The 27,905-nt window shown below is 39.4% G+C and overlaps 1 protein-coding gene across 3 annotated transcripts in view; it reads left to right on the plus strand.

Annotated features, from left to right (window-relative positions):
• Positions 1 to 3,236: 3,236 nt before the first annotated feature.
• Tbc1d15-17 (TBC1 domain family member 15/17) overlaps positions 3,237 to 27,905 on the plus strand; it is a 124,778-nt gene continuing 100,109 nt past the window's right edge. Inside the window, exon 1 of one of the 3 annotated variants that reach the window (XM_067097329.1) lies at positions 3,237 to 3,416. In XM_067097329.1, coding sequence (XP_066953430.1) covers positions 3,384 to 3,416 — 33 coding nt within the window. In that variant the 5' untranslated portion in view covers positions 3,237 to 3,383. Of the gene's footprint in view, positions 3,417 to 8,729; positions 8,869 to 27,905 lie in introns of those variants that run through there. The other 2 variants (XM_067097328.1, XM_067097330.1) reach the window with 2 other exon arrangements.

Below are 27,905 nucleotides of genomic sequence, written 5' to 3' on the forward strand. Positions count from 1 at the left end.
CATTAGTCATCTGCAGTCTGTGGCTGGTGACTGATTTGTTTTTTGTTTCCACCATTATTTCACGATCTGTTCCTCATGGTTTTTTCCACATTTTGTGCTGTGTCGTCTGTCTCTGATGTCCAGGAAGGTTGTCGGAAGAGAGGAGATATCCTCAATCATTGATCTTCACAAATCAGGTATCCCTGTTCATGAAATTTTTGTGCAAAAGGGGTTATCGAAGCGTACTGTGTGTGATGGATCCATCAGTACGAGGAGGGAGACGCCAATACCCTTCCTACCCCAAAACCCCGGTCTGGGAGGCCCCACAAGATCAATCCTGCTACCTTAAGGCTTATACACCGTCAGCTAAAGAAGAATCCTTCTCTCACAGCACCTGAGATCAAGGATAAGAACGCTCACGTGCTGGGAAATGTGGCCATAAGGATGGTGCAAGAACGTATCCACGACGACCTCTTGCTGCGGTCCTACAAGGCCACGAAGAAGCCGCTCCTGACCGCTCAGCAAAAGCAACAAAGGGTTGCTTTTGCAAAAAAAGTACATGGTTTGGGAGCCTACTAAGTGGCAAGAGGTGTTGTGGACAGGTGAAGCTACGTTCAGTGTGACAGGTAGTGGTGCTAAGAGGGTATACCATCCGTATGGCTCCGATCCCCACCTCCCCTAGTACACCTCCAAGATGGTAAAGCACCCACCTACCCTGATGGTATGGGCTTCTTTTGGGTATGATGGTGTTGGGAAGTTAGTGTTCTGCCCCAAGAATGAGTATATGAACAGGTTTAACTACTTCCAGCTTTTGGGGGATCACTTAGAGGAATCTTTTGAAAACAGTGGCACCAGTTTTTTCATGCAGGATGGAGCACCGTGCCACACTGCCAAACTAGTGGTCAATTGGTTAAAAGACTGTGACATGGCCTTTTTTAGTGACTGGCCAGGGTCCTCGCCTGATTTAAATCCCATTGAGACCTTTTGGAGCATCATTAAGAGGCAACTCCCAACCCGGGATACCTCTTCTCTCCCAAAGCTCGAAGTAGCCATCAGGGAGGTTTGGGAGTCGTTGGAGCCAGAGACCCTCCAAAATCTTGCAGACAGTGTTCCCAAGCGACTTAGAGAAGTCATCAAGCACCAGGGCAACACAACCAAGTATTAGTGAGGAGATAAGTGCTCCAAATCATACTTTTTCAATGACTAATCCTAAAATTGCATTTTTTCAGGGGTGTGGCTTAACTTTCCACGTGTACTATATATATATATATATATATATATATATATATATATATATATATATATATATATATATATATATATATATATATATATATATATATATATATATATATATATATATGTGTGTGTGTGTGTGTGTGTGTGTGTGTGTTGTAATTGTAGTAGCCACAATGCCCTCTTCTCATATTCTTTGCACTTTTCTGGATATGTTTGTCACTACAAAGTCTTAAGATCCAAGAGCAAGAAATTGAAGTGGATGTGATGTCCAGTAGCGGGAAACGAACCCGTGTCACCATAATCACAAGGAGGTCAGGTTGCCGACCTTCTCGCTCGTTTCCCACCACTGGACATCACAACCACTTCAGTTTCTTGCACTTGGATCTTAAGGCTTTGTTGTGACAAGTGTATCCAAAAAAGCACGAAGAATTCGAGAAGTTAAGAGGGCATTGTGGCTATTACAGTTACATATGTATCTGGTAAAAAGTGACCAGTAGATTCTGTATATATATATATATATATATATATATATATATATATATATATATATATATATATATATATACTGTATATATGTTTTTCTTCACACTGTCCAGGGCTTAAGTTTAAAACACAACCAAAGTTTTCATTGATAAAAGAATATTCAGTGACTTTCTTTTTAACTGTATTGTCGCGCGGAACTATGGGCCTTGCGTCACTCCATTTGGCAGGATTACCAGAATCTCTCAAGTGCACACATAGTGTATTCAGTATTTGGCCATTTCTTACAGAATAGTGTTGCTGAGTGATTGGCAGTGCTAATGATTTTCCAGTTTGTCACTACTGTTGACTAACTACCAAATATACCTAATTGATTATTAGAAGCATTTTTGCATAAGAGGCTGATGTATCATTTTTTTTCTACCCTCCCCTTTTAGTTTTCTGTAAAAGAAAACTATTGTGCCATCTGTCTATCCGTCCTCACTTTTTTCTGTCTGCCCTCAGATCTTAAAAACTACCGAAGCTAGAGGGCTGCAAATTGCTATGTAGATCATCCACCCTCCAATCATCAAACATGCCAAATTGCAACCCTCTAGCCTCAGTAATTTTTATTTCATTTAAGATTTAAATTAGCTATAATCGTGCTTCTGGCAACAATGTAGGACAGGCCACCACCGGGCCGTTGTTGAAGTTTCATGGACTGCGGCTCAGCAGCATTATACCGAGACCACCGAAAGATAGGTGTATTTCCGTTGTCCTTGATTATACGCTGTACAGAAAACTCTATTGCGCCGACGTAACTTCGGCGCATTCTTGACTTGTTTTGTCAGCGATACAAACGTTTATTGCAGTGAAAGGCAGTATTGGCTACACTGTTCTTCTCCGAAGCCACTTATTTTAACGTGAAAGCGGCTGATCTTTAGACAAATAACCTTTGTGAAACTTATCCTCCCAAAACATAGGCAGTGCCAGCTATCCTGGTTCTCTCTGGAGGCATTCATTCCGGTGGATCAATACGATTTTATGAGAAACATGACACGTAAAAGAGACTCACCACTACCCAAATCGTCGTAAACACCGCCAGCTTCTTCAGATACGTTCGTTTCCTTCTGTTTAGCGGCAAAGTGATAACTTCGTTAAATAAAGGCATAGTTATGCATTCTCCGAGATGAAAAATAGAACTAAACTGATATCACATTACTGAAGATATTCATGCGAGGCCATGACGCCGAGCAGACGCGCGTAACAGAATACAGCGAATCTCAGCAGGAAAAACTGAACAAAAACTCCCGTCCTTTTTTGTGGCAGATGAATTTTGTTTAATTTTTGTATAACGGGAGGTCTCTGGAGAGGAGGCATTGTGAGTCCGCGTTACAGCTGTGCGTCATTATATAATTAATTTTCAAGATAATCTTTATGTACTAACATGTTTGTCGAACTTTGCTCTAATAGACTACTCATACATCTTTTATTCACTTTTTCCTCTTCGTCTTCTTCTTCATTTGCTACTACTTGGAAGTATGAGTGCATGGAGAGAGGGGAGGGAGAGAGTATACCTGACGTGGAAGGTATCACGGGCGTTTAAATATTGTCAGTTTTTCCTTGTGCGTTACACGGTATGAAATTTATCCTGTTTTGCCACGACTAGTTCACTTGTGATCTGAATAATCTTCCGTTAGTAAGACATGAAAAAGGAATTAATTTTCATCAGTACTGAGGTCAGTAGTTGTGAAATTAGCTCGTATAGCAATAGTCATTAGGTATTAGAGACGAAGGTCAAATGTAGTATTTCTTCTGTCCAATGTGTTGGTTTAAAAAAAGTTATGAAAGAGCGGATTTTTTCTTTTTTTTTGCTGTAGGCTATATTTTTGAGCTGTTGAGCTTTGGGAACTTTCTTCAGCATGCTTATCAAGAGAGTATAACCGAAAGGAATACGCTTTAGGCTACAATGGCGTAAAACGCATTAAAATTGTTCCTAGGTAAACAGTCTGTTTTACACCAAACATTCTCAGGGACGTTGAGTTGCTCAGCGAACGACACCAAGTCCCTTCTCCAAGCAATTTGTTCCAGCTATCGTTTTGGTGCTTTCAGTTAGTTATGTGTGATAAGACACGTCGTGGTAACTCTAAGGATGGAGAAGAAAAAGAATGAATAGATGTAAATGAATCAGCAGTTTTATAAGATCGAGTTTGATACGAGTTTTCATTATTAAATAACTACCCGGCACCTAAGCTAACGGCATCTTAGTTTATGGAAGTGTGAGTTTAAATCAACGAGAATGGACGTGCATATAATGGCTTTCCGTCTGATGATTCGCCCTTGACGTTACGTCAGCGTAACATTCAAGTGTTACTTTCATTTGTTTGTTTGCAATGAAAACCCTGCTCGTCAAATCTACAAACGACAGTTGAAAATTGTCGCTAGGCTGGTTTTATTAAGCCGGCCTTATATCAGCAAGGCGGCCCATGCAAGATGTATAGTGGTAAAAGGTATAAGAGCCATTAAGAGGCCTGGTGAGACCTTCTGTACTTCACAGCAAAATGAGGCTGAAATAGAAGTGATTTGATGTGTGTACTCGGCAAATGCAGTGGGGGGCCATATTAAATTCTACTCCGTGATCACTCCCTCATTTTAAAAAGTCCATGATGCTGTAACAGCACTTGCCTCTGCCAAACACTTTCTGTTCCTTGCTTCTGAACTGATCTCTCTCTCTCTCTGTCTGCCGGGAACTGGTTTTATCCTGTCTCTGTTAGGAGTTGGTAACTTAATACACGTAGTTCCAGACTCGTGTCCTGTTGATTTGCAACCAGAGTGTCAGCCATTCCTGCCACTAAACTTTGGAACAGTTACAGATTAAAGCATCTTAACACCTAATAGGACATAATCATTGATATTATTGATGCTGTCATATTTTGCTCTGCAGCTCATAGGGATAGAATGAAACCAGTCATGAGAAACTATCTTATATTAGTTTTTCTACTTCATGGATTAATTATTTATTCATTTATTTATTTAACTATTATTAGGAAGGCGCAGATATGCGCTGTCTAAGGGCTTCAAAGCCGTTGCTGTTATTGAAATACGTACTTAAAGTCGTAGCGTCCTTGCTCCTTACTTCCAACATTCTGCGCAATATCAGGATACAACATCAAATGCGATAATAAAATGTCAAATGTGATTTCCCTTTCCCACGAAAGAGAGAAAAAGTTGAGATGCAAAAATCGTTTTCATTTTACAATATATATTAAACCCACGCGTATCTATTTCTCTTTCTATCTATCTATCTATATATATATATATATATATATATATATATATATATATATTATATATATTATATATATATATATACTGTATATATATATATATATATATATATATATATATATATATATATATATATATATATATATATATATATATATATATATATATGACACATTTTCAGGGCACAAGTGACGCAGAATATGAAATACAAGAGAGCAAGCGGCCTCTTTTCTTGCATAATGAAAAAAGGAAGAACTGATCATAGGCCATTACTCACAGAAACAATGACTAACAAATGCAGTGAGCTACAACAACCATAGAATAGCCATACAATAAACGGCTTAATAAATACAAGTCTAAAGATTGAAAGAACCTAACTACTTGTTAACAATGCATTAATTCACCTAAACATACAAAAACAGTAATAATATTAATAATAATGATAATAATAATAATAATAATAATAATAATAATAATAATAATAATAATAATCTGGAAGACAAAAAGCCATTCATATAATAATCCTAAAGCTGATCTTTATTTTATCAACAATATGATTGTCTATGTTTTGCACATCAGGGCTCAAATTTGAAAGCGTTCTAAAAAAACGATTTTGTATTCCTAAAACATCATTGCTGTAAACAAATTCTTGCGTTTGTCCGTCCTGCGGGATAGTCATGGCAACTGAGACCTATGAAAAGAGCACCAAGGGACTCTCCTGCTCTTACAGAGTATTTATGCTGATTTAATGTCGTGTACAGACAGTCCTTTCCTGCTTAATGACAATGCTACAAAGAGCCTCTATATGACACCGGGGAAGGAACTTTTTATGCGAATATTATTTAAAGTATATATCTGAGTTCTTTGAAAATAGATTGACATTAAAACACTTCAGCAGTTTAGGTAATTTATGGCAATTTTTCTTATTAAGTTGATTAAACCTATTCATACAGAATAAGCCTACAGGCCCATTGATTTGAAATTCAAGCTTCCAATGAATGTTGGTTTCACCCTCCCACCGCAGACCCCACAATGCAGCAGTAACCGATCATGATGCAAAGCCAGCGATTTTTTATCGCCATGGGGTGGGGGCACGAACCCATGACATCTGAGTGGCTTGTCAAGACACTAACCACTATAACAACGATCCGTTATTTAAAACCAACATATGGGTTTGAAAAAGTTCCCCAATCTTTTATTGAATAAAACGTTTCCTCGGCCCTGTCTAAAGTCTTGCCCATGAACTCTATTGATACATAAGCTGTTCATTAGAGTCAAAAACCTTGTAGTCTGTTCACTTAAAACCCCGGCTGCAAATTCTTAACGCTCTTTAAACATTGAAAGAGTAGACTAATAATTTAACGCTACCGTGACGCTTTGAGTGATTATGGGTATACAAACACTTTCCCATGTCATCCTTTCTTAAAGGTTTATATATATATATATATATATATATATATATATATATATATATATATATATATATATATATATATATATATATATATATCTTACAAATTCCAGAATTAATGTGAAGTAAAAAAAGTTTCCAAGTGCTGTACTGTAGTCTATATACACTTTGTATATACCTATGAAGATGTTTTACAGTTAAACACACGAAAGTTCTTGGAAAACATCCTTTTACTTTACTTCTATCTCTTATTTGCAGCATATTTTTATCATGCATGTTTTGTCATTATATATATATATATATATATGTATATATATATAAATATATATGTATATATACATACATATATATACATATATATATGCTGTATATACATATGTATTCATGTACAGTACATATATATATGTGTGTATATACTATTACATATACAGCTTATATATAACACAGTATATACTGTATACATACAGTATATTATATATATATATATATATATATATATATATATATATATATATATATATATATATATATATATATATATATATATATATATATATATATATATATATATATATTACAGATAAGAATCGTCACTTGAATCACGCAGTCGTTATGTTGAAGTGACCGTGATATCTGGTTTTAACAAGCGTTCCCGTCGTTACCAAGTGCGAATTCAACCGCAAATTACCGCTAGATATACCGTCTGACGCAGAGCTACCCCTTGTTTACTTGAAGAACAAAGATTGGATGAGTTAACTTAGTGGTTAAATGTGAATCATCAATATTACACCAAAGAGATGCAATGTTTGAACTCCTCGATTACATAGAAGAATCACACCTAAAACCCAGGACTATCTTTGTAGACTAATTCAACAGCAATAATAATAATAATAATAATAATAATAATAATAATAATAATAATAATAATAATAATAATAATAATAATAATAATGCGTAAAGGGGGAAATTCGCAATGTTTTCTAATATATGAAAAGTCTTACAGGGAAGTTTGAATCACCCCAAGCTCTCAGCTTCATTTATTGTCGAGCAAGAAAAGGTCTTGGGAGCTCTGTAATTTGTTCAAACATATTTCCACTCTTATTTAATTATGATAACAGTCTTCTTTCAATTTTTAGTTACTTTTCCCCATGTGGCATTCTGTTTTTGAAAGCTTGTCTAGTTAGTTGTGGTCTTTTATTGAAGAACAGATATAGTAGCAACAGCATTAGTGATATTAGTCCTAAAACCGTTGTTTTTGTTTTGTTACCAAAACAGAGTTGTTCGAGTGAATAACAACAGTCCCTGCCACATTCTCCGAATAACGATTGAGTCATTATTATTTTTATATATGTTCAGTTTCCCCGAAACGGATTTTAGCTCCTTGAAACGTGAAGACATAAACATTATTGTTATTATATTGTTATTAGTATCGTTATTGCACATCCCGTCAAGAGCGCTGGCAGTTTTTTTAAAAGTAATTTTGCACTTGAATCGCGCTCATGTTATTTCAAGTACATTATGATGTTCTTGTTTACGAGTTTGTAATAGTTGAATTGATGTTCTTTGCCCGAGGACCATCTGTATTACATACAGAAAAATAAATAACATGCTCACACATGACAGTTTGCTTAGTAAGGTTTTAAATGGTGGCGATATTGGGATTTGAAACAGTGAATGAATTCTGTGACACCCATGTTTATTTCATCAGCGGCAATGTTTTCCCTGAATTAGTTATCCAAAGAATAATTTTGCTAGGAGCTTGTTCATCGATCTGAAAAGCGCTCTTCCACAGATCAGAATTGCCATTTGCTAAAAATTAATTAAAGTACTGATACTAGGGTGGGGAGAAAAGTCGAGTCGACTTCATGAAAAAGGATTGTTTTGTTTGAAATTTGACCATGATGGTAGCTCCGATAACTTGTACACTCTAGAAAATTACAAGAAAATTGTCCCCTAATTCCAGCGAACGTTCACGTGATATCTATATCCTTGACAGAGTCATCCCTATGAGGAAAAATAACCATCGCAGTAGTTTTACTCGCTAAATGTCGTCGTATTACGTCACCCAATCACATGCAATGTTGATATTTTCCTGTGTTATGATTGGACAATTTACCCTACACAGTTGTCTGTTCAGTTCATATATCTAGAACAAGAAGTATGTACGTGATTTTAGTTCGAAGGCATTCGTTTACGTGAGATTGACTTCGCAATCACGCTATCAACAGTTCATGGTTTGTTTAATGAAACTATCTAAAAATATCTCATATTATGAGTAATAGATATATATAATTATATTTCTTACATTTACTTTAAATTATAATTCATCGTAATATCTTCAAAATAAGCTTAATGGAATCTGAAGGAGACAAAGATAAACGGACAAATCACAAAGCGTTTTTAAGTGTTGAGGGAAATGTTATGAACGAGCCTTCAATTCTATGTTAGTCATCATCACCTGTAGGACGTAAACAAAGATGGACGAAGAATTAGTAAGTAGAAGAATTGTTGGTTTTAAGTAGCTTTTTAATGTTGAAAAGTTTATCATGACATCCAGATGTTGTTATTAAGTAATATCTAATCGAAAAAGTAACTAAGTGACGCCGTTAGTTACGAGTGACGACTGAAATTTGTCATTCAAATCGTGGTCAGTCACAATGGAAGATTTCCTCAATGGCATTGAGGGTTAGCCCTGGCTAGTTGCCTTAGACGTCATGATAAATAAAGAAGCCTAGCGTTGGTTTTTTCATTGTGCCTTATCTTTTGTTTGTTTTCATTAGGTTCAGAGAAGAGAGCATTTGAGACTTTGCTTTGTTCGAACAGGCCTACCGCTGCTGTAGGCCACCGTCGCAGGGCATGGCTGTCTTTTGTTTATCCCAGGCTGCCGCAAAGAATATATTAAATTGCCTAGGCTGCTTGTTACGTAGGACTTGAAACTTTACTGTAAAATGATGAGTGTAGGCAAGGCTTGTGATGCTAGTAGTCGTAAAATTTTGCTTTAAACTATTATCGTATTTTGCACTGGAAAATATTTTCCTACATTTTGCTGCATGCTCTGAATGTCTCTGGTATTTGTTTTGTTACCAGATGACCTAATCAACCACACTTAACCTAACCTAGGGTACCATATCCTTTCCCTGGTGCATAGTAGTATGAAAACGTTCCTTAAAATGACTTTATTATTATTGAGAACTACCAGTGGGAGTGGGATGAAGGTCCTTGTATTTTACTTGTTTTGTGTTTTCCCCACCCAAAAGCCCTGCTTTCACACTGTGGTCCCTCGAATTGTTGGATGTGAAGGTGGGGTACACTAACTCTGAAAATACTAATTTGCTAATGAATCTGTCAGAAATGTTGAAACCACACATCAAAACGTAAGATAGGGATATTGTCAGTTTCAAAATGCAATAATAGTTTAAAGCAAAATAATATCCCTACAGGTAAGACTCAAGGGTATCTTGGCATTCCTTCAGAATTTGGGCTTAGTGTGCTTTTTCAGTAGAATTTAACTTGAATTTGTGGCAGAGTTGTTGGAAGTAAGGACCAGAGTGATCGCCAGAGGTGCCAGAAAACCCCCATTGCCATCGGGGGTCCTTCGGTAATTCATAAGTCTAATGATAAGGGAAACACAAAACCTATTGATTTTCTATAGCAAAAGCAGTCATAAACACAAAGCCAAAGGTGAGTGGTTAGAAAAAATACAAGCTTTATGTATACTATTTGGTGGGTAATTTATATCGGTCCTGGTCGTTTTGGCCGTAAGTCACTTTCGGCCGTAACATCCAAAACAATGTAAGACATTATGTTTATGGTATTTACCGTTATGTTTATGGTATTTACCATTATTATTTCATGTTTTGCACGTAAACGTTCTCACGGCCAAAATAACTTACGGCCGAAACGACCCGAATGCATTTATATAACCTATACAATTACCCATCAAGTTGCAGTTAGCCTATTTCACAAAATAAAATAGTTTTGGATCTACGTTAGCCCAATCTAGCACATGAGATACCCCTGATGTTCTGATAGGAAAAATTTGGTTTACACTAACAGTAATGGATTAAAAACAAAAATGATTTTAGCTCATAAATTTGGTGAGAGTAAGTAGATTGTGTAATCACCTTAAGAATAATTCACATAATATTGTAGTAATTTCTTGATTAGCTGGATTAATAGATCCAAGGTCCTGTCAGATAATGGTGAAATCTGGATGGGGGCAAGTCAAATACTCTACAGGTGTTCAGGGGCAACTCTGTATCCTTCCTCACCTTACCTTGTCAATGCCACAAAGTAAGAGTAAAGACTAGATATGCCTATGAACAATAATCATCACACTCTAAACTGAAAACATGAAGCAAAAAGCAATTATCTACCATATTTTCCTAAATTTGTAATAAAATACTCTCTAGAAATACTAAGGAAAAAAGCAAACCCCATGAGTATCACTTTCTTTTTTCTATTTTGCTTAAACATGGCTGCTATAATGAAACAACTTTTTCTCTCTCACATTCTTCTCTGTGGTGCCAAAACTAAATATGTTGGTCAGCCTTTTAAAAGCTTGTGGGAAGGTTTACAAGTCCATCTCCTCCTCTCCCTCCTCCGACACCACTGCATCATTAAGGTCCTGTACTTCCTATACCTCCTTGATGTCTAGAGGGTCCTGGTCAGTGAAAGTCATCGGATGACTTGGCCCATCAACATCGAAAAAGAGAATTTCTGTCAGCTGAAAAAACTGCTTTTCCTACTCAGAAGCATCCAAAGCTTCGCCAGGAGTCTTGTCATAAGAAAGCCTATGTCATTCTTAAATCAATACAGCCAACCTTCGGACACCAAGTCTGCAACCTTATGCAAGCCTGCAAACTTCGTAGCCGCAGCCTTCAAATCAGCACCGCATATGTTTGCACCAGCTCTCCTTTGTTTATGAAGTCACATTAAGGTAGACTGATCATTGTCCTCATAACGGCCTTTTGCTGTGACCTTGCAGGCTTGACTTTTGCTGTCTTCTTACCGAAGTCTATCGTGTACTACTTCAGCTTGTCCTGGGACACCTTGATATCAAGTAAGGTTGACTGGGCAATACCATACTCTTCCATGACTCGTGACCTAAACCAGCCTTGCTCCATTCTCCCAGCGATTTCAAGTTTCTCTTGAAGAGTCAACATCTTTCTCGCCCTCTTAGGACAAGATGGGGCTATACACAAAATACATAGCACCACATAAAATACAAGCGAGACTTGCAATTCTGCAAGCACTACAATGAAATCCACTAGCTCGGGAAATTGCATTGCATTATCAAAGCACTCGGGAACACTCCAAACAAGCAACTGATCATGCATGTCTGTACAAAGAAGGAAAACGCTCTATGTTACCGAGTGCACTGATACTTTATGGATGTAACCAATTAGCATAAGATTTGTTTATGGTGCTGTGTATATCGGCCATTCAAGATAAAAAATTCACAAGGACATATACATTTCCCCCAATAGTGAGAAAACTTACAAAAAACTTGAGTGCTTGCCAACCCACATACCTCCTACCATATGCTAGTAAACTGATGACTTAACCAGATCAGCCAATAAAAAGCAATTAACAAAGTGATGTTCCGTGACGTTTCAAGTGACGTGCTTTTAATCCAGTTACAACTGTAAAAGTATTTCGCTGTGTGTTCGTGTGTGTTTCTTAGTGTAGAATCACATATTACCCTTTTTGTTTGCCCTACTTGATTTACTGTACAGTATTTCATTGCAAGTTAAGTTGACTCGCACATATCGTCTCTATGTAAAAATATTTAAAATTAAAATTTGTAGATGATTGCAACGTGATGTGTTATTGATAACTTGTCTCAATGCAGTCACCCAAAGTGAAGGAGTTTGTGTTTACGTACTTACTTTACGCTCACGCTAGGGGATACTGAACGTGTTTATGTTTGGGTTGTAAGAATAAAAAAATTAGTACAGTAAAAATGAAAATAAGAATAGCTTAAAATAAAAAAGGGAAAGAGAGTGTGAGTTATAGGCATCAGTGTAAGCGATACCTCAGTTTCTCTCTCTCTCTCTCTCTTCTTTTTTTTTTTGCTTTTTGCTTGATGTATTTCATTACAAGTTACAGTTCAAAACTGTACATGCCCTTTAATAAAATGTGGGAAAAGCAGAAATGTAAAAACAAACAAAAAAAAGACCTAGCAAAGTCAGATGCCCTCCTACCCCTTTCCACCCATCCCACACTGCATTCCCACCCTCTCCCAGGCAGGGAAACTGCTCCCGTGTTACACCCACCTTTTGAAAAAGCCATTTCTCTGAGTGAGCTCCTCTACACAGGTTTACTGCCCTTTCTCTCAACATGGTGCCCAGTCATCTGACCCCCTCCCCCTCCTGGAAACTTCTCCAGGTCTCCCCCACCCCAAAATCCTTTCTCAGTCTCCTTATGAGTCTCAGCAGTGTTACCAGTATTTGCTTAGGCCACACAGCATTGCCAACCATTGGAGAGCGGGTTTTCAACAGTTTTGAAATTAATATATATATTATATATACCTTTGGCCCCTAGTCTGGTGCTGTTGGATAGTGTTGAATGTCGGGTAATGAAGATCTGGATAATTGAGGGAGTACTGTAATCAAGTATCAGGGATAGGGGTACCTAGGCTTTTTGAGAGATCACAATTTCTCTATGTAAGATTAATTTGATTTTTTTTAATTTAATCTGCAAACCATTTATTACTACTTGTACTGTAATAGCACAAAATATATTTAGCCTATGCATAGTAAGAACTTGTGTGGTTTTGGCAGAGCAAATGGAAAGTAAGTTGAACAAAAACCATGTATTAAAAGTTAACTTAGCAAGGAAAGGTGATGCAAAATGAAATGTTGCTGCTGGTCATGATTTGCTAAGTATATATATACTGTGCAGAGCTTAGGTTTTGATATTGGGCAGCGTTGGATAAACATTTGCAAAATAATGTAATATGCTATTAGAGTTTATAGCATAAAGTAAAACTTAAGAGTTTGACAAGGTGACAGCAAAAAACTAAGAGCTAAAGTAGGTAAATTTTAGTTGCACAGTTAAAGCTATGTGATGTAGGAATAAGTATACCTTAGTTTTACTAGACCACTGAGCTGATTAACAACTCTCCTAGGGCTGGCCCAAAGGATTAGACTTATTTAACGTGGCTAAGAACCAATTGGTTACTTAGCAACGGGACCTACAGCTTATTGTGGAATCCGAACCACATTATAGCGAGAAATGAATTTCATGTAGGAATAGGCCCTTGGGCAGGCCACCTTAGGATTTTAACGGTAGTAACCCACAACATTTTCAGAATAAAATTGGGTAATTTTTATTTCTCACTAGATATGCATCACTAATTTTTACAACTGCACATCCTGTTTCATACGCATCTGTTAATGTTAGCGTAAGCCACTCATTTATGTGTTATGCAGCCCCAAATATACATTGTAACACCCCAAATGTACTTCATAACAATTGTAAGAGGGCCTTACTGAGAACAGAGTGGATATTAGCAATTTTATGGTGAGGGAAAAACCAAATTTCATATAAGTAACTTACCAAGTAATTACTTAGCTATAACTGTAACTCGTGCAGCTACCCTAAATTAAAAAAAAAACATGGCAGCACTTCAGTTGCATAGTGTAGGTGACAAGCCCCGCCCACTGCATGGGTGTGTGGATAACGACTTCCACCGGTGGCGTCATTCTGCTTTTGCTGCGCATACGAGCAACATCGTTGAACTGCTGCAGTCCTGTTTCACCGGTTTTTAGTATTCTCCCTGGAAGTTGGTGAAGTATTCTCACTTTAGTGAAGCCTTCCAACTACATCTTTGCTTTTGTCAGTTTAGATTAGTCTTTTGATTTAGTTATGTCTGATTCCAGTGCTTCTAGTGTTTGGTATTGTAGTGAAGGTTGTAAGTCTAGGCTGACTAAGTTTTGCTATGATGCACATACCACGTGCAGTAATTGTAGAGGGCAGGTGTGTTCAAAAGTTAAAGTATACATTAGATTAACCAGACCACTGAGCTGATAACAGCTCTCTTAGGGCTGGCCAGAAGGGTTAGATTTATTTTACATGGCTAAGAACCAATTGGTTACCTAGCAACGGGACCTACAGTTCACTGTGGAATCTGAACCACATTATAACGAGAAATGAATTTCTGTCACCAGAAATAACTTCATCTAATTCTTTATTGGCTGTTTGGGGAATCGAACGTGGGACCAGTAGAGTGCTAGCTGAGAACGATACCCCACGTCCAATGAGGAACTCAGGTGTGTTCAAAGGAGTATACTGTACTTGTGATGAATGCAAGGATTAGGATGAGCGAAAGTGGAAGGTTCTTGAATCTCACCTTAGTAAACTTGAAAAGAATATGAAGAGGAAAGGCAGCCTTGAGGGCCGAGAGTAGGGCTTCTGTTAGCTTAGATTCTTCCTTTAAGCCTAAGTCAGATCTTAGTCTTGCTATTCCTTCTACCCCAGGTAATGCCTTTTCTCCTATTCCCACCCCCCCCTCCCATTATTCCTCATACTCCTGTGCTTAGGCTAGCTCTCATGCTTCTGACCCCGATGCCATTGCCAACCTCGAATCCAAGTTGATTAGAAGTTGAGTCTAGTAGTGAGTTCAGTGTCTTGAGATAGGGGCATCCCTGAAAGTCCTAATGGACAAAGTGTTTTGTGAGAAAGTGTCTAGTGAAGTGCAAGTGGAGGAGGTGGCTTCTCGTCCTGCCAGCTCTCCTAGACGAAGGTCACTGTCCTGCTCCCCTAACTTGGAAGAACACACACTGGAGGTCCAAGGGAGGCTGGTGGGGTTTGCCCACAGGTTGCCGCCCCCTCAGTCGAGCCTGTTGCAAAATCCCAGGTTTCGACAGACTGCCGTTGGAAAGGCTTGTCTCTGGATGTGTGTCGTTTGTCTTCCAGTTCGGATTCCAATTCTGATCACGGGTGCCACCGGCGCTTTTTCGATTCGTCCTGGCCATTGAAGAGGCACTTGGATGACACTGGTTGGTCTGCTCCACTACCCGTTAAAGCGGTACAAGGAGGCTTTCGATAGCCCACAGCCTTCTTGCAGCCACGCTGTGGATCCCTCAGTATTTGCATCTGTCCGACTGCCTTCTCATCTATGGGATTCACCAGTCAAGTTCTCTCCTCTTCTCCATTTTACCGAATGCCCTCTTTTGGATGTCAAGCGAACGACGCATCACTCCAAGCGCCTGTTGCCCAGGCTTCCGTCTTGTCTCGAGTGCCTAGCGCTGACTCCCAAAAGCCCTATCCCAGCACCAGCTTCTGAGTGCCCGACACCACCGTCCATGCGCCTGATGCCAACTCTTTGCCACCTGTCCACCTCTCTCAACTGCCAAGCCCTACCTCAGATCAAGATTAGCCTTCTTTGGCGCCCATCAGGGAACAGCTTCTTTAAGAAAGCTCCCACCTCTAAGCCTCCTCAGGATTTAGCCTTTTCTCCAATCTTGTCAGAGGATGAAGAGGAGATCAACCAAGACTCTGCTTCTCCTTAAGCATATGCAGCTCTTCTTCGCTACCTGTTGGTGAGTTTTCCATCTTTTTGGCTCCAGCTGCCCCAGCCTTGCCTGCTTCTTCCTTTCTGATGAGGAGCCTCCCAGAAGAGAGCTCCAAGCTCCCCAAGATGGTTCTTTCCTCATCACCCAAGAAAGCAATGAAAGAAATCAAAGAAAGAAATCAAAGACTGGCTCACTGCTAACAGAGAGCAAGGCAAGGCTACTTTCGCCAATCCTCCCTCTTGTCTGGTTGAGAGGGGATGCCTGTTGTATGCCACCGGGAAAGCTCCCTCGTTGGGAGTCGCAGCCTCCTCCTAGGGGGACTTCTCTGGCCTCATCGACTCCTCTCGTCGTTTGGCTTTTGCTTCAGCAAAGATTATGTTCCCTTTGGCTGAGCTGGACCACCTAGTCAAGAACCTCTTCAAGGTTTTCGAGGTGTTCAGTTTTCTAGATAGGACGGTAGGAGCCCTTGTGAAGAAATAGAAGACTTCAAGCACTTTGCGGCAGACTTGTTCTGTGTGCTGTCATCCACGGACAAAGCCATCAGGGATGGCTCTTCGGAACTCGCGACCCTTTTCTCTCTTGGAGTTCTGGAGAAGAGAGAACTTTGGTGCTCCTTCATCACCAGGGGAGTCACGCAGTCTCAGAGGTTGGCGTTGTTGTTTTTACCCTTGGATCTGCTTCACCTTTTTCCACAGTCAATTGTGGAAGAGATCACTTTGGACCTCCAGAAGAAGTCCACTCAAGACCTCCTAGCTCAGTCTTGTAAGCACCCCAAGAGTTCTTTGTCGTCGTTTTTTGCATCTAAGATGGTCTCTTTGCTGCAATAGCATCCCTTTTGCAGAAAAAGCCTAAGTTGCAATCTAGGCCTCACTCCAGCAGCCGGTTCCCATCAAGAGGAGCTCTTCCAAAACATTGCCCAAGAAGTGAACAAGAAGTCCTTTATCCCCCAGTAGGAGCTAGACTTCTCCATTTTTGGGAGAAGTGAGATCACAGAGGGGCAGACCAATCGATCATCAAGATTATGAAGGAGTGATACTGCATCCCTTTCATGGAGAACCCTCCTTTGGTCACTTCTCCCATCGTCTTGACAGCCTACTCAGCAGGCTCAGAGAAGCATTTGGCCCTTTTGAAAGAAGTATCTTCTCTCCTTCTGAAGAGAGCCATAGAAGTCGAGGACACCCGCACAGAGGGCTTCTACAATCGTCTGTTTGTAGTCCCCAAAATGTCGTGGGGTTGGAGACCAGTCCTAGACGTAAGTGCCTTCAGTCACTTTGTAAGGAAGACAAGTTCAAGATGGAAACAGACCAATCAGTCATGGCATCCATTCACCCAGGCGATTGGATGATAACGCTGGACATGCAAGATGCATACTTCCATATCCCCATACATCCGGACTGCTGGAAGTATCTCAGGTTCGTCTTCCAGGGCAAAGTCTTCCAGTTTCGGTCCCTCTGTTTTGGCTGCTCCACGACACACCAGATGTTTACTCAAGTCCTCTCCCCTCCCACCAAATGACTTCACCTGATCTGCATCAACATCACGCTTTACCTGGACAACTGGCTTCTTCGATCCCCTTCGAAGGAGAACACGAAGGACCTACAGATCATTCTTCGCCTTACTCAGGAACTGGGAATTCTTATAATATTCAAAAGTCCCAGTTAACCTCAACACAGGAGATTCTCTATTTGGGGATGACTTTTAAATCTCGGGCTTTTCGGGTTTTTCCATCCCACAAGAGAATCACCAACTGCCTCCAGATGATCCACAGTTTTCTTGACCTCTTGTCATGTTTGGCCTGTCAGCGGATGAGACTACTAGGGACTCTTTCATCCGTTGAGACCTTTGTCAAGTTAGGCAGATTGCACATGAGACTCCTCCAGTTCTACCTAAAAGCCAACTGGGACAGGAAAACCCAACCGGACTCTGTCATGTTCCCATCACTCAGGAAGTAAAATTGAACCTCCAATGGTGGCTGTCCGAAGGAAGACTTTCACAGGGAAAGTCTCTTCGTCCTTCGAGCCCCAACCTAGACTTCTTCTCAGATGCCTCGGATCTAGGTTAAGGAGCCCTTATGGGAAATCAGGAAGTTTCTGGGACGTGGTCCCCTGAAGAATGGAAACTTCATATCAACTTCAGGGAGTTCAAGGCCATTCATCTAGGTCTTCTGTACTTTTCGACCATGACTTACAACAAGACTGTGGTAGTCCATGCAGACAACACCGCACTGTCATATATCCGAAAGCGGGGGGTTACTCGTTCCTTTTCTCTCTGCCAGGCAGCAAAGGATCTTCTTCTTTGGGCACACCAAAATAAAGTGACACTAGTCACTCTGTTTATTCAAGGAAAAGTAAACGCTCTGGCGGACGAACTGAGCTGTCGGAAGCAGGTCCTTCCCACCGAGTGGACCCTGGATCACATGGTCTGTCTCAATCTTTGGAGACTGTGGGGCAAACTGACTCTAGACCTGTTTGCCACCTCAAGAAACAATCGCCTTCCTCTCTTCTGCTCTCCAGCCCCGGATCCCCTAGCTTGGGCGACAGATGCCATGCTTCAAGACCGGTCGGGCCTGGATCTGTATGCATTCCCGCTCTTCAGCATGGTGAGGGAAGTGCTGAAAAGTTCTTATCGCACCACAAAGTCTCGGTGACCCTGGTAGCCCTGTTCTGGCCCATGAAGAAATGGTTCCTGGACCTTCTAAGTTTGTTGGTAGATTCCCGAGGCTGCTTCCTCAAAGACAATGGCTAGTCAAACAACCTTACTTCGAGAGATACCACCAAAGGTTGTTCAGGCTTCAGTCTGCCAGGAAACTCATCAGAGTGAAAGATTTTTAAAGAGCAGCTGCGGAAGCTATTGCAAAGTGCAGATGACAATCTTCTTGCGACATCTACCAATCAAAGTGGACAGTTTTTCATCGATGGTGCCTCAGACATAATGTCTCATCGCCTGAGACATCTTTGACCCAAATAGTGGACTTGCTCCTCTATCTGAGGACCTCTAGAGGTTTGTACTCTTCCACCATTAAAGGATACTGGGTGATGCTTACCTCGGTTTTTAAGCACAGAGGTATGAACCTGTCATCAAACCGGGATCTTAATGACCTCGTCAAGTCATTCAACACTTCTAAGCAGAAGTACTGTAGTCCGATCTGGTTTTTTGGAACCTAGATGTCGTCCTAAAGTGGCTCACAGGCCCTTCCTTTGAACCCCTCGGTTCCTCTTCCCTTAAGAACCTCACTTGGAAAACGCTCTTCCTTAGTGAACTGCAAGTTATTGACAAGAGGGTAGGCTTCTCCCAGGGAGATTTGGCATGCTCTTTCACCCTAGGTTTCCTAGCCAAGAACGAGGATCCTTCCAAGCCCTGGCCTCATTCCTTCCATAATAGGAGTATAATGGAAATTCTTGGCCTGAAGGAAGAGGAAAGGTTTCTTTGTCCAGTCAGAACCCTAAGATCTTATCTGCAAAGGACCAAGAAGATCAGAGGAAACTCTAGCAACCTCTGGTGTTCTATCAAGAATCCTTCTTGCCCCCTTTCGAAGAACGCTCTGTTGTTCTTCTTAAGTGACCTGATCTCTGAGGCACATTCTTGGATTCAGGAAGATGCTGTGCCTGTCTTCAAAGTGAAAGCGCACGAAGCCTGACCAGTCTCTACTTCTCTTACCTTCAAGCATAATTTATCCCTTTCATCCATTCTTCAGTCTACCATTTGGAGGTGCAAATTGATCTTCACATCTCCTACTTGAAGGAAGTTGAAACAGCATTTGAAAATTGCTGTACCCTCTGGCCATTATCAGTGGCTGGCATGGTACTGGAGGAAGAAGCATAGGAGAGATCCTTTCTCTCTTCTCTCTCTTCTCCTTGATGTAGGGTGTCAAGTTTTTGGGGAGCCTGGGGGTACTTTGTACCTGGGGTAGTGGTTTTTTGTTAGTGTGTCTTGTCAGCAATCAGGCCTATCCTCCGCTGCAAGACTCCCACTGACGTAGAGGCGACCCTCGGTTCAACCGCCACGCTGCTACAGTTTAAGATGAGCACCAACCAGAGGCAGTATTCACCTGCAGTAGCTCTCTTACCAGGTAAGGGAATGACAAGCATTGTTTCCAATGCTAGCCATCCTTTCTATTTAAAAGTTCAAAGTCTTTATCACACCTTAATGTTTTGGAGTAGAATACGTATGTCCATTCATCCCACCCCCCTATCAACGTGGGATTCACTAAGTAATTACTTGGTAAGTTACATATGAAAATATTTTTATGATAAAATTAAGTTTCATATATACTCACCAAGTAATTACAGAATCAGAGCCCTCCCTCCTCCCCTCTCATGGGCATAAGGGCACAAGCAGAATGACACCACCAGCAGAAGTCGTTACTCACTCACCCATGCAGTGGGCGGGGCTTGTCACCTACACTATGCAATTGAAGTGCCACCATGTTTTTTTGAATTTAGGATTGCCGCGCGAGTTAAAGCTATACCTAAGTAATTACTTGATAAGTTTATATGAAACTTAATTTTATTATGAAAATATAATGTTCACACACAAATCAGTCACAAAACATAAAGAATGGATGCCATAAGAGCAATTAATGTGATGCATCTTTACTTTATCTCCCAAGCCTAACTTGCAGTACTCTTTGGTAGTTAGTTCCACCTAACTGGGGGCCTTAGAACACCCCCCCCCCACCTTACTGTGAGTGCTGTAGGTCATAGAGGTAGCCCTTTGTTGGTGAGTCAGTAGAGCTCTGGACTGTTGCTCGATGGGCTGGAGTTCAATTCCCCCGGCTGGCTGATGAAGAGTTAGAGGAATTTATTTCTGGTGATAGAAATTCATTTCTCGCTATAATGTGGTTCGGATTCCACAACAAGCTGTAGGTCCCATTGCTAAGTAACCAATTGGTTCTTAGCCACGTAAAATAAGTCTAATCCTTCGGGCCAGCCCTAGGAGAGCTGTTAATCAGCTCAGTGGTCTGGCAAAACTAAGGTAGCCTATAGATCATAGAGGTGAATAAAATGCAGGGGAGTATCTTAATATAACATAGGGCACTGGGGAAATTCTTCCCAACTTAACCTTGCTCACAGGGGCCCTTAATTGGCAAGGGGGCCGCACCCTGTTTCCCTTTAGTATTTTGCACAGTATATTCCTTCCTTTAAGGCTGGGAAATACAGTTAGAAGATACACATTGATCCCTTTGTCCCAGTCATGGTAAGTAACCTAAGTTAGCCAAACAGTGTCTTTGTGAAGGAGGGACTGTTATCAATGGAAGGAATTTGTTCCAGATTGACAAAAATTTATGTTCAGTATTGATTTTGCATATACAGGCAATCCCCGATTTGGGGTTAGGTTACAGTGACCCCCATCGTTACTTGAAATAATTGCAACTTGAAAGTAGCCTGGCCTACACTAAGTGTATACAGTATAATCTATACTGTTTACTGTATATAAAAATGAATGTTTGTAAATTATATTTGTTTGGCTTCTATAGAAATCCAAAAGACCCAGACAAAATTTTGCACACAGCATCTATGTCATCATAGAAAGGTTTATAACTCAAAATCAAATGTGTACCCTGTGACAGACATACAGACACAGACAAAACAAATGAAATTTTTGTTTTTACATCACCTTTTCCTTCAGATTTTTGGGTTTATTCTCATTTTCACGTGATGGTTCACCTTTTCTTCTGGTGCTGCCAGAAGTATGATTAACCAACAACAATAAATCCCCTATAACATCAATATTTTATTGGAATTTACATGAATTTTGATCATAATTTATGATAATAATATAATTGTTTATTACCGTACGTTTAAAATCTACATTGAAAACCTAAATCAATTGCAGGTGTAGTAGTGGCTAAACGCAACACTTTCAGCCAGCAGAAACCACTACCAAACTCTCTCTCTCTCTCTCTCTCTCTCTCTCTCTCTCTCTCTCTCTCTCTCTCTCTCTCTCTCTCTCTCTCTCTCTCTCTCTCTCTCAAACAAAAAAGTAAAAAAAAATTCCCTTTTTGTGTACAGTGTTAAAATGGTCCTACACACGATCCTACGTCATTTATTACGATCACCATCATCGTGTAGGAAGAACAAGCTACACAACACGTCAATTCATACCTTTTGTTGATGTAATCTTATCTTACACAGTAAGGAATAGTATTCCCATCATTTAGGAAAATAAAATTATTGTTTTGGTTATATATTAGAATGATATATATTCATTTTCATTTTTATTTTTATCAACATGTATTTATTCAAAACAGTAAATACTGATTGCCTAACATTCCTCCAAGAAGTGAAAGATGTTTGATTCATGATTATGTTATTGTATGACTCGACCAAATTTTAATTACGCGACTTCTGGCAACCACTTCGTCATACGAAAAGCGATAATCACATGTCACTTGCACTGCCCGTTCATACGTATGGTTGAAGATGTTATATGATATGCAGTAAACCCCCCGTATTCACGTTCTCACGATTCGCAGGTTTCTCTGTGGAACATATCTACCCATTATTCGCGGAAAATTCGCCCATCCATGGTATTTTTCACTGAGAAATATTCACTAATTACTGTATTTTCATATAATTTTCATGAATAAATGCACTTTTTGTGATAAAACTATTAAAATACTCAGGTATAAGCATTTTTACAGGGGTTTTGTGTTTAAACTATCAAAATGGGCAGTTGTAAGTGTTTTTAGAGGGGTTTTAAGTATTCGCGGATTTTAGCTATCCGCGGGGGGTTGCAGTACGCATCTCCCGCGAATAGGGGAAGTTCACTGTAATAAGTAAATAAACACATTCTCTTTTTGCATATGGTGTTGAAATGGTCCTACACACGATCCTACATCATTTATAGTATTACATGATCACCAACATCTTGTAGGAAGAACAAACTTACACAATATGTCAGTTCATACCTTTTGCTGATGTAATCACACTGTGCACAGTACTCCCATCATATAGGAAAATAAAATGATTACATATTAGAATATATACAGTATTCATTTCTATCTTTTATCAATGCATATTTATTCAAAACAATAAATACCGATTGCCTAACATTCCTCCAAAAAGGGAAAGATTTTCTTTGAATCATGATTAAGTTATTGTATGAATTGACCAAGTTTATCGATGCCGTATGTGTAACTTTATACACAGTTCTATGTTAAGGAATTTGATGTCATTGTAAAGATAATAAGTTGTAATTTATTATGTTAAAAACGTCCCTAAAACCAATATAAAAAATATTTATCACAAGTTGAAGTTGGCTGTATAGGAAAGTGTTTTGCCACTTTTTTCTTAATATGATGTGGGGGGTGGAAGGCTCACTCTTGCAGTGATTCACGTAATAAACAAGAAAGAAGTAAAAAGACATAACAGAGTGCAGTATAGACTAAATATGTATTTAAAAAGACGTTTATTCTCATACAATATTAATGACTGAGTTTAAATTAGAACTGAGGGGTTTGTTCAATTTTTCATGAATTGGACAGTGAAGTTTACTTTCATTATAGTAACACATATAAAAAGACATCATTGGCCTAGGCCTATACCAGATTGTCTGTATCACATGGAAATATTGTTTTAGATTTTTATTGTATGATTTGGAGCTATAATGGCCTACAAATAGCACTGAAGGGTCTAACAGTGAAATGAATAATGCCTATACAGGCAGTCCCTGCTTACCGGTGACATTGGTTAAGGGCATTTCGATGTTACGGCGGTTGGCTTGCGATGTTGTTAACTGGATTTTCAGCGCCAATCTCCAGTTAACGGTGCCGATCTCTGGCTAATGGCGCTGTTAAGTGGGATTTTGGCGCCTGGCTCCTGTTAACAGCACTATTAAGTAGGGAATTTTGGCGCCGATCTTTGGTTAACAGCGCCGTTAAGTGGAGTTTTCAGCGCTGTTATCACTGATTTTCAGTTAGCGGCGGTTTTTGGTTAGTGGCGCTCGCCCAGGAATGGAACCCTGGTGTCAGGCTGTTGATGGCTATGTTTAACTAAAAATTGGAAGGAGAGCATGGTGATGATAAAGCAGCAGGATCATCAATTTGCTCCTCTTCAGCTGTTAGTTCAGGTGTTGTAGGGGGTAGGATTTCGAGGAAAGAGCCGTCACGAGATGCAGAGGGCTGAGGCTCAAATGTGGTGGAAGGCAGGGGGGAAGGTGATGGAACTGGAGTCGTTTCCATGAGGAAGGCATCCATTGTAGCTTGCACAGTGTGTTTTTTTCATTCATAAACAGCTTTGTAAAATGCAAAAACGTCTTGAGGTGTTCTCTTAACTTTAGCAAATTGTTTCAAGTTCACTTCCATTTGACAGAAAAGTTTCATTCCGTGTTCAATTGAGGCAAATGCTTCTGCCATTGTTTTCATCGTAAACTTTTACTCTGGCTCCTCTTCGATTTCTTCTTCCTCTTTTGCTCTTTTTCTCTCGTCTGCAAGTTCAGTTAAATCTTCTGCCATTCGCTCAACATCTCGCACACCTATATATGAGTTCTTGGATACCTTTCTCTTCAAATTCTAAATCTAAACTTCTCCCAAGTGTCAAGATCTTTTTATTAATTTCCACAACTTTTTCATTCTTATCAAAACCTTTAAATGAGTTCACATACACTTTTAGCAGATTTTTCCAAATCCCATTCATGCACTCTTCCTTTGCCTCCTTCCACGCCCTTCCGATGTTCATACAGTGGACCCCTGCCTATTCGCGGTTCTGTATTCGCAGCTTTACGTATTCGCGAATATCTCTGTGGAACATACATACACATTATTCATAGAAAATTTGCCTATTCGCAGTACTTTTCATGGAGAAATATTCACAAATTACAGTAATACCTTGAACTTACGTGAGGTTAGGTTCCAGATCCCCTTGCGCAAGGCAAGGATTTGTGTAAGTTTGGTACGGTCACTAAAAATGCTAATAAATTCTTATTTCTAGAGTTTGTTAGCTTAATACATTACTCCTAAAAAAGAAATAAATGGTTGACGTAAAAGGAGAGTACAGTATCGTAATGGGTACTGTACATGCCACACTAGCTCATTTACGGGAGGTACGTATGTATACTAATGTTACCCCTAATTCGTGGGATGCCATTTTCTTTTTCACTCGCAGAATAAAAGACGTTCTCTTTGCATCACTATTCAGTTATATTGAGTTGTGTACCTTCATAACAAAGGTAAACAATTCAATAAAATGAAGAAATGGTATGTAATGTTTGTAGAGGGTAAAGGTAAAATTCAGTTAATTCAAAATTATGTACTGTACAGATAAAGATATACAGAGAAATAATAATTTGTAAAAATATGTGTGAGTGCTAACTATGAGAGAGAGAGAGAGAGAGAGAGAGAGAGAGAGAGAGAGAGAGAGAAATACATAGGCATTATAAAAATATTGGACTGTAATGCAAATTTTCCATACCGATTTTACGCTTAAAAACATGAAAACTTATGAAATACCTCAAAAATTAAACATACACACACTGCAGAGGTATCCATCTTTGAAAAGTGCAGTAATTTTGTGAATGCGTATCACATCTTGTAAAAGTACACTAACTGTATGTGGTGTAATTGCATTTAACACAGATTGCACCAGCACTTTTCTCTGAGGTTAACAAAGTAATTTTCACAGAACGACTCTATTACAACCCTTAGTTATCTCGGATATGTTTTAGTATGTTAATGAATTCATTTTATCAGAACGTGACTGAACAATCTCATCTCAGGGTCATGTGTGGTCCTAGTTACAAAGACTTTGCAAATGGGCATAATACAGTAAGTGTACTGCCTTTGTAAAATACTTTAAAAATCAAACAAACACTTCCTGCAGGGTATCACATCTTTGAAAAGTGCAGTAACTTTGTGAATGGGTATCACATTTTGTAAAAGTACACTAACTGTACGTGCTGTAATTACATTTGTATCATATTTGTGCATGTACAAAAATAAAATAATACATTTTCATACAGATTTTACACATAAAATAATACAGTTTCATACAGATTTTACACATAAAAGTATAAAAAACTTGTAAATTACTTCAAAAATTAAGCATAAACATTTCTGCAGGATTTTTCGATTTCTTAAATGTCGTGTGTGTGTGAAAAAATCGCTTATGCCAATTAGTCAGGTTCCAATGCAAGGGCATATAGTAAAATTAGTGTAGATTAGGTCAACAGTTTGGGATAGCTTTCTTTTAGCAGGCTTGTTTTATGGTGTGCTTTGGTCTTGTTAAGTAAAGCCTAGACAAGTGCTCCAAGGACAGTTCCCATAGTGGTTCATGTGAGTGGCTTAATTTGTTATATTAATACCAGCCCTTCAAGGTTATGAGGTATAGATATTTTTGATTTCCTATTAAACATAGACATTTAATGCTGTCTCTTTCCTAATGTAATTTTACATGATTTCAACATGATTTTCAGTCCTTTTGCAAAGACGGCAGTATTTAGTGTTAGAAATGAAGCTTGTGTGCAATTAATATTTGGTAGTATTTTAAGAAGTGAAGCTTGTTTTCAGTGTTAATTCATTATTTGGTAGTATTTTAACCAATTCTTCATAAAGAAAGGCAATTATTCTGACGTAAGCTTAAGGAGCTACACGTAGTTTATTGTGTACCTGCTATATAGTAGTACTAACAGCAGATTGTATAATGCTTAGTTGTAATAAGAGTTTTAAATAAGTAACTTACCAAGTAATTACATTGCTAATAGTTTCACTTGCTCGGCAGCTAAAATTTTGAAATTCGCGGATTGTTCTATTTTGTTTTGGTAAGGTGACTCCCCCACCCACTTCTGGGGAAAGAGGGATCAACTAGCAAATGGGCTTCAAGTTGTTTCTGCCAGCTGATGGCTGTACACCAGTTATTAGCAGCAGCAGCTGTGAAGTATTCTGTCTTTGTATCCTTGACAGCATATTTAGATAGAGTTAGGAACTTTAATTGGGACTTTTTAATTGAATTGACTATCCTGATTTTGAATTTAGCTGACTTAGTTTTATGTAATGTCAGACTCAAGTTGTTCTAGTTTTAAGTATTGCAGCAAAGGCTACAATACTCACTTGACAAAAGAATCTTATATGGTTTGCACAGGCTATAGGGGACAAGTTTGTTCAGAGATTTATATTGTAGCGAGTGTGTTGAATGGGGCTTGAAAAAAATGGAAGACTCTAAAATCACACTTGAACAAAATGGCTAGGGATAAGAAAAGGAAAGCTACTGCTAGGAGTACCAGCAAATCTTTAGCTAGCCGGGATTCTCGTAGTTCCATGAATTCTGATAATGTGGACGTTGATGTTGACATTCTTTTAATTTCTCTTAATCCCATTGTTAACCCCTCACCTGCGCAACCGTCTCCTTTACCCAGCCCCATGACCAGCCTTGAGTTAAAGATCAATAAAAGGTTTGAATTAATTGTCGAATCTATCCCACAGTTAGCATCATCCTTTAAAGTGCTTATGGATAGCAAGAGTGAGTCGGAGCACCCTGTAGCTCCCAGTGTTAGCGTTGTGTCGGTAGAGAGCACAGTAGCGCCCGGTGCAAGTGAAGTGTTAGTGGAGGAGGTGGCTGCCCAACCCAATGATTCTCTTTGGCATAGGTCAATGACATACTTCCCTAAACCTGGGAGGAGACTAACTGGTAGTCTAAGGGTGGTTGGTGGGTTCTGCCCTCGGGTATTTGCCCCTTCGGTTGAACCTGTTGCTTAATCCCAGGTTGCAGCTGAACGCCACTGGAGAGGTGTTTCCTTGGACGTTCATTGTCTTTCCTCTAGTTCAGATGATTCTTCTTGTAAGTGGCAATGGCGCTTTGTAGATGAGTCACATCCTCTGAAAAGATGTGCTAGTGGTGCTTGACATTCTTCTCCAGTGCCTTGCAAGAAGTCTAAGGATGCATTGGATAGTCCCCATCCTTCATGTAGTGGTTGGGATAGCCCGGAGTGGTTTTCTTTCGTTCTTCCAGCAGTGGAAAGTCAGAATGTGGCTTCTAAATGATCTTCGTCTCGCAAGCGCCCACCTTCACGTAGAG

The sequence above is a fragment of the Macrobrachium rosenbergii genome, chromosome 54 (genome assembly GCF_040412425.1).
Source record: "Macrobrachium rosenbergii isolate ZJJX-2024 chromosome 54, ASM4041242v1, whole genome shotgun sequence".
In the NCBI taxonomy this organism is placed as follows: Eukaryota; Metazoa; Arthropoda; class Malacostraca; order Decapoda; family Palaemonidae; genus Macrobrachium; species Macrobrachium rosenbergii.